This window comes from Chondrus crispus, genomic scaffold, assembly GCF_000350225.1.
Source record: "Chondrus crispus Stackhouse genomic scaffold, scaffold_111, whole genome shotgun sequence".
Classification (NCBI taxonomy): Eukaryota; Rhodophyta; class Florideophyceae; order Gigartinales; family Gigartinaceae; genus Chondrus; species Chondrus crispus.
Genome location: NW_005178949.1, coordinates 23,231 through 31,341, shown reverse-complemented (window position 1 = coordinate 31,341; position 8,111 = coordinate 23,231). Strand labels below are relative to the sequence as shown.

General features: G+C 56.0%; 2 protein-coding genes across 2 annotated transcripts; both read right to left on the bottom strand.

Annotated features, from left to right (window-relative positions):
* Positions 1–1,508: 1,508 nt before the first annotated feature.
* On the bottom strand, positions 1,509–2,000 carry CHC_T00001743001 (hypothetical protein). Its single transcript, XM_005712636.1, has one exon. The coding sequence runs from the start codon at positions 1,998–2,000 to the stop codon at positions 1,509–1,511; it is 492 nt and encodes a 163-aa protein (XP_005712693.1).
* A 3,055-nt stretch (positions 2,001–5,055) lies between these two features.
* Positions 5,056–5,640, bottom strand: CHC_T00001742001 (hypothetical protein). The gene has a single exon (XM_005712635.1). The coding sequence runs from the start codon at positions 5,638–5,640 to the stop codon at positions 5,056–5,058; it is 585 nt and encodes a 194-aa protein (XP_005712692.1).
* Between the last annotated feature and the right edge of the window lie 2,471 nt (positions 5,641–8,111).

Below are 8,111 nucleotides of genomic sequence, written 5' to 3'. Positions count from 1 at the left end.
TACAGCGCGAAGTCTTCGAGCGGCCGGACTTCCGTTGGCGGTGTGACAGCGCACCCGAGAACTGGAGATCGGCGAACCGCCTGCCAAGCTGGCACTGTCAAGAGTGGCATTTCACAAATTGTGTCACTGCTCGTCGAGCGAGGCTTGCAGCTGAAGATGGCATCTGCCGGTGCGGCACTGCCGTCCTCCGCCAGTGGTGTGGTAGACAAAATTGATACCCTATTACGAAATGGCCCTTCACGCACCCTTGTGACAGCTTTTCCATCATGCTCCGCGAGCAAGGATCCTAGTAGAATTACATGTGTGGTGTAAGCGTGTGTACAGAGGGCTCCCCGTACCTGCGTCTCCGTTGCATACAGTACTGCTACGCGTGGCCCAGCGAGGGTGGACAGAGTGTCACTCGCCACACCGAAGTATGGACACAGAGGACACCAAGAGTGTCACGTGCAAGGCGAACGCACTGTGCACCCACTCCACACTCGCTCCTGACCTTTTACTTTACCACCACCCTGCATGCAATTGTGCCCTGGATGTTTTACGCACTCTATTATTTCCGTTTCTATTGCGTTTCTCCGCTTCGATTCTTGCTCGCAATAACAACTTTTACAGGGGTCTTCTTTTTGACAGGGGTCCATATCGGGCTTTCCCAGGAGTTATTGTCGCACGTCTACGGGCTGTATTATTCTCGCTCGCATCCCCTTCACATACATGCGCATACGGCTCACCCCCGCCCCGGCCCAAAATGAAGTGTGACACCAAAGCCAGGTTCACTTAGAGTCTCCTGGCCATTCCTCTTAGCCTTCGATTAACACCATCGCTGCCCTTCACTGTTAAACTAATTGGCCAGTTCATCCGGCTTTTGTTGTCGCAAAAGTAGGCTCGCTTTTGTGTCCTGGAGTAATTCCCGACTTGCGACAGTGCATTGTGCTCAATAACGGAGATCAGCCGTTTGACAATAGTCGCACTCTCAATGGTGCCACCCGAAAATGCATTCGAGGCACGCCCTACCTTGAACACCTGGCCTTGTCCACCAGCCGATAGCCCCATTCCCCAATCTATCCAAACAAGCTCATGTCTTCCGTGCCATTCCCTTTCTTCGTCCACGACACCACCGAGTCTCACCTCCATAATCCGAAGGACCCGCCCGTAGTAAACATCAGCTGTGCTGTCCGTGGAGTCCATTTCCACAGCGACAAAGTGCATAGGTCTGTTATAAGGCTTTCGCGGTTGCGTCCCGTGTAGGGACCAAAACCCACCGGGCAACACTGGTTCCAGATCCGCAAAGATATCGCATGCGAGAGTGGAGGGTTACATGTGACACGTCTCCCGCGATACCCCGCGCCTCCGTAAAGGGCACACGATATGTTCTTATAAGATAGCCCACAAGAAGACTCCTCAGGCTTCCTGCCTGTTCCCCCATTTCGGACAATTTTCGAACCAACGATGGTGCCATCATCCGAATCCCCCACCGGCAGCCACATCTCCATACACATTGTCGTCTTCAGAAATTAGTCTGTTGAATAAAATTTTATGCGCTTCGGGAAGCAAACAGACCGAAACATGGACTCCGCCGGGCGGGTTCGTGCGTTCAGCTTGCTCATGTGCCATCCGATTTCACGCTCTAGCCAATACTGGGACACTCTGCAAAGCGGCCCGAAGCGCTCGGTGCAATCTGCGAGATGGAGTATTGCGTGAATAATTGACTTGCAAAAACTCACTCGCTCTGGGCGGAAGCGGAACCAGTGCGTTTCATAGTGATCCACAAAATCAATTGCGCTTCGACGAAGACGGCCGATGTCGGAACGGAGGATTGTGGGCGCAGAGCTGATTTCTACGACCTCTACGAATTTTTGAAGTCCATTCATGTACTCTTGCTCAAGGTATCCGTCGAACAACACCAGGCAATATGAAAGGGTGAACTGCTTGTACTCAGCCGCTTTCCAATCCGAGCTATTGGTAAGCTTTCTCGGTTTCGTGGCCAACTCCCCCGCAATACCCATTCCCCACTCAAGCAGCTCCTCGTCCATCCGCCCTACTACCTCGGCAGAAAGCGTGAAGCCATCCTCGTACTTGTCACTTTTCATTAACCGGAGTAGCCCACGTTGCACGTTTGAAACGTGTGCATGATGTTCTGAGGAAAGGACTCGTACGGCTCAATGCCAGGAAGGCAGAAAAGAACAGACCCCTCGCGGATCTCCGTATTCTTCTTGTATTCCCGAAGAGGAGCCCCCGACAGCTGCCCCAATACGTCTAAAGTATCATAACATTCTTCGGTGGAGCGCTACGGCAGCGCACGGATATCAAACAGAGTTTTCAGCGTGTGTCCATCGAGGATTCTTGACGGAAAGTAGTAATGAGCGCTATACTCCCCGTGGATCTTACGGCTTCGGCATGGAGACTTGCTGTTGTAACCAACCAGCCCTGCACATTTGCTGATAGCCTGCTGATCTCCCCGAAAAATATAGGAGGTGAATGCGAACTCGCCGTTCCACTCCATCGTAGAACTTTATGGTCACATTCTCGTGATGTGTGCGCCAAATCTCATTCAAAAAGGTATGAGAAAGGATTGCATGTCTTGGAGCTGGTTGGGGCCGGGAACGAAGGCGATCGGAAGAACGTTCTTCGCCTTGTACCGCAAATGGGGCGCGAGATTAAAGTTCAATGCAGAAATTAGCCATACGTCACAACGCTTGTTTTAGAAAGCCTGGAATCCGTCTGCAGAGAGACCGAAGAACACGTCATATTTCATACCTTCATCTCCTTCAAACCTTTCACAAAGCCTTTTATATCCTGTGCCATCGTAATAGTCCCGGAGAACGTCGGTTGCAGACTCTCTACTCCACCGGTACTCATAAAATGCACGGCAAGCATCTTCGTCTCTTCCAATAGACTGTAGCCGCGGCAACAGCGGCAGGGATCGAAAAACATCCGTGACATCAGCAGCCGTCGAGCCACACGTGCATCTATCCCGATAAACACCGTCATTCGCTTCTTCTATTAAGTCCACGAAAGCCATGTGCCCGGGGCACATTGAGAATTCTTCTATGGCCCCCGAAGTTCCGGATGCGTTCAGAACATTGTTTACGACCGTCTTCCACGTCTGGCAAGGAGCCTCGAACAGCTGCAGCAAATCCTCCATAGCGGTAATAGTGGTGCCATGCTTTTGGTAGTACTCTAAACGTTTTTGATTTGCATATATCCAATCCATGAGGCCCGGGACCCTCGAACCCCTACACCCGAAATCTTCCTTCTCTTCGGAACACTCACGCGAAATCGTGGATCCATTTGATGGAGTGGCGACATCAGTGCCGTAGCCTTCTTCGACAGCATCCACATGGGGCATCGGAGCATGTTCGACTTTAGAGTAAAAAATGTTCCACGTTTCCAAGGCTACTCTCAGAAACAACAGCCGCGGGGAGGTCTGCCATGTCTGTGCCGACATTCTCGTGATCGTCGATATTCATCCTTGAGGAGATGGCACAACTTCCTGTGCTACATGCCTCATGCCCCACATTTTCCACACATCCCATGGAATAGGTTGGGCAATAGCTGAAAGATGAAAACACAGACTCCGTAACAATGTTGTCTTCCTGCCTGCCAATGCCTTCTGAAGCGGAAGCAGCTACTTCGGAGTTCTCGCCCTCCACACATCCGCTGTAGTCAAGGTTTCCATTCTCCTCATCTCCCCCGTCGTGAACCGCAATCTCCTCATCCTCGCTTTCGTGATCCGCCAGGGAGTGGAGTTGAAGAAACGTATACTTTTCTACACCTTCCGGAATTTTTGGGCCCCGCCGGAAGGTTCCATGATGAAGTGCCCTCCTTCTTCTGTTTGCTTTGTTTCGATGTGTGCGCATTGTTCGAAGGCAAACAGGCTTTCGAATCCATCCACAAGCGCATTCAAACCAAGGAGGGCATGCATAACGCGGAGCCATATTTTCTGCCAGCGTGTAACAAATGATATTGATCATGAACAACTTGAGCGAACGCCACGATTGAAGATTCATTAACAATGCCCTATTCCGTACGCACTCCTGTCAATCTGAAACGAAAGTAGTTTTTCGCCCTGATCTGTGATTTGCGTCGATTTTCGTTCCGGGAAACATGTATAATGCACGAAATCTGCCAAAGAACGGTTAACTGCACAACTTCTCGACCTAGCGCGAATCCGAAATCAATTTGTCGGTGTAAAGCGAACCTGCAATCATTTTGTCGTCACATATCGAGCATTACCATCCCTCGGGCCTTGGAGCCTCTCCCTCTTTATTGAAACATGAATTTCCAAGGTCGAACCAATGCCAGCCTGAAGGCCTTGAGTGACAGTGTCAAACAAGTCTTGTCTATTGTCGTTGCAATCGAGGACCAGGTCAATATCATTCAGCCACGATCCCACCTGCACAAGATAACAGGCGGCGCGAGAAAGAAGCGATGCGAGCGTAGTCGGTGCAAGACGGCGGTGGAGCGGATGAAGTGGTGTAGAGCGAGGACCGCGTAGAGGAAGGCGGTTCGGTGGAAAAGTGGAGACACATTGGCCGGAGGGCTAGAGCGGTCACGCGAGGAAGCGGGGCCAGTATATTTACGTGCAACGGCAGCCCCGTGGGCTGCCCTAGCGGGGGGGTCATGTGAGATATTTTTAGGGAAAAATTGCATTTTACTGTAGAGGGAGATTTTATTCTGTAGTCCGAGATTTTATTTGAATTTTAGAGAAGCGCACGAGGACGGCCCGGCGGAATCCGGGCCGGACGCGTGGACGCTTCTGGAAGGAATTTCGTAGAAAAAAAAGAGAGAGGGTGACGGGCGCTGCGGGGAAAAAGGGGGAGAAGACCACACTCGGCCGACCCTCACCACGGAACGGCACACTCCCCAAAACCGCCTCCCCCATTTCACCGACAACATGTACCGCCCCTCTGACATCCCCTTGGACATCTCCTTCTGGGATAATTAAATCTCGAATCAATTGATTTGAATCAATTTGACACAGCCTTGGGACATTACCAACCTGTGCTTTTTCAATCCTTACATCCACACACCTTCTACACCCTACTCTATTGTACATTTCTACAAACACAGCCCCGCCTCCACCGCAACCCTACCTACATCGAAGGCTGGATCAGCCCATACAACGCCGGCACCAGCCTCAGCAACGCCGCGGCAGCTGTTTGCGTCTTCTGCTCTCGATCGGCATCTACGGCCGCCAAGCATGCGCCGATCATCCTCGCGTGCAGGTATTCCTCCAGCTCGCCGCCAAGCACGGTGACGTTCACCCCTGTCACGAACCGTTCCCTGCCGCTCTCGAGCACGGTCCTGCGCTCGTTGGCGACCGCCATGAACGTCTCGCTCTCGCTGTCGGCGACGCCTCCCAGCCGAGTCACCACGCCCCACTTCTTCCCGAACCTCCCCACCTCGTGCGCCGCTGTCGCTGTCTCGCCCAGGAACACGCGCACGTCCACCGTGTACGGCTTGGTCGTGGTCACGTCGTGGAAGTCCCGGTAGTCCTGCTCGCGCATCATCCGCCTCATCTGAAGTCCCGTAATGCCGAACCCGGTCGCGTCGCCGCGCCGGATTGTGATGCACCGTGGGTCCTTGCGCACCGTGATCTTTGTGTTGATCGCAGACTTGAGCCGCAGCAGGAATGCGATGCATTCTTGCGTCTCCTCCCGCGCCTCTTCCGTCGACACTTCCCGGTTCACAATGCGCACAATCTTCTCCAGGTACGGCCGTGACGGCCCCCTCAACTCCGCGTGTAGCAGACTCGTCTTGCTCTGCACCCGTTCGCTGATGTCTGCCTCCATCCACGCCGCGTCGGTGGCCTCGAAAAACACGTCCTTCTGCGCCGACGGCTCGAAAAACCGGCGCTCCACAGCCACCTCCTGCACGCATTTCCTGGCTTGCGTGAACCCGTACTTGGTCGCCGTGTCAATGTACATGATGCGGCCGACATCGGTGGTGAGCCCCGTAAACTTGTCGGTAATAGCCTTGCTGCGCGAGATGGCGCGCCCCAGCCCCTCTAGATGCTGGAAGCGGAACAACAGCACGGCGGCTGTCATGCCTTTGAGCAGGGCGTGATCCAATATGGCCTGGTCCCATTCGCCAAAGTCGTCTAGGCGCATCTCGAGCGTGCGCAACCCGTGCGCGTTCACATACGTGCGGATGTGGTCCGAATGGTGCCGCAGGGCCGCGCACAACAGCGGCAGCGGGGCCCACGAGCCCTGCGACAGACACAGGATGCGCACGGTGGTGACGCGGGAATCCATGGTATGTTGCAAGATGTCCGTGAGCTTAGACGACGAGCGGCGCAACAGCAGCTGTGCGGCGAGCTGCGCGGCGACGTCCTCGGAGACGAGATCCGCGTCGACGTATTTCTGGAAGCGCAAGTCGGGCGCGGGGGGGAACGTGTACGGCGCATTGTTGACGTGGAGCGTACCGAACACGCGGTCAGCCTGGAAGCCGAGGTGGCCTGCGGAGAGGTCTGCGAGGCGGAGGGCGACGCGGTGGCGCAGGCGGTGGAAGAGCGGGGCGGGCGCGTTTGGGGCTGGCAGGAGGGTGACGGAGAGGCGCAAGTGGTTGTGCGGGAGCGGCGGGAGCTCGCGCGCGGCGGCGAAGGCGCGCACGGACGATACGAAGATGGCGAGGTTGGCGGCGTTCTCGCGGGCGGGGACGTGCGGCGCGAGCACGAGGGCGAAACGGCGGGTGGCGGTGCGGCCGGGCGCGCAGACGGCGGAGAGCGAGAGGTGCAGCGCGGCGACCGGCGGGGGCGCGGGGAGCGCGACGCAGGTGAGCAGGTCTGCGGAGAGGTGGAAGAGAGGGAGGGCGACGTCGTGCGCGAAGAGCGGGCGGGCCAGGCGGCGGCAGCGGCGGAAGAGCGGGACCTCCGGGTCTGGGTCGTCGGACAGCAGGCGCGCGTGGAGGGTGGGGAGCGAGGCGGAGAGCGGGGGGAGCAGGGTGGAGAGATGGTGGAGATGCTCCTGCTGCGGGAGGACGTCCGAGTCGTTGTCGATGGCGCTCCGCGCGAGGCCTAGCGCGGCGGACAGCTGCGCGGCGGAGCAGGCGGGGCGCGGGCCGCGCGGAGAGGTGGAGGGAGGGGTGCGGCGCGCCGCGAGCATGGAAGAGGTTTGACGAGGGGTGTGGCGCGCCGCGAGCATGGAAGAGGTTTGACGAGGGGTGTGGCGCGCCGCGAGCATGGAAGAGGTTTGACGAGGGGTGTGGCGCGCCGCGAGCATGGAAGAGATTTGACGATGGGCGCGGCGCGTCGGCATGGCGTGAAGGGCGCAGGGGAGGGGACGGGTTTGTTTAGCGGGTTGCGTAGAGAGGTTGCGTCGAGAGGTTGCGTCGAGAGGTTGCGTCGAGAGGAGAGTGATGTACAAGACGGCAGCCGCATCCATGATAAGCGCAGACGATAAACTGTAGTCGATGTCGACGAGCCAATTTAAGCAGCGATGGTCTGTATGACGCTTTCCGGCCGTGAATGACGTACCTCCACATGATGGGTAAGTTCATGTTTAGATCTGTCTCTTATCATAACAATAACCCTCATAAAATAATCAGAAAAGTACTGCACCTGGATAAGTAAACTACATTGAAGCTGACGTCATGTCTCCACTGCAAGTCTCGCGGGACGTATGAAGATCAGAAGCGAACGGCGGACGGAATTCGAGCACGTCGGCGGAATTGTGAAGCCTTGTTTCCCGGGGGGCGCGTGTCCGTTGCGCGCCTCTGCGGTACAGCGGCGAGGCTACACGTGCGGCGAGGCGATGGGAGGGGATGCCCAGGGGATGTCGGGCTTGGCCCATACTGTAGAATCAAATCGTCCCCTCGCGACCACCGTTCTTCTCCCTATTCCGGGACCACCACGTCCAGTCCCGCATACACATATATGTACAGTATGAACCGTAAGGTGCTGCGCGATCGCCGAAGAGTCCCGCATATGAACCGTAAGGTGCTGCGCGATCGCCGAAGAGTCCCGCATATGTATACGTAAGGTGCTGCGCGATCGCCGAAGAGTCCCGCATATGAACCGCTGAATCTAAGATGGCGCGTTGTGTCAAAGTCAGCGGGGTGGGCCAAAACTGCGCGATCGGCCGAAGTTTTGTGCCCCCGCGGTGACTTTGATACGT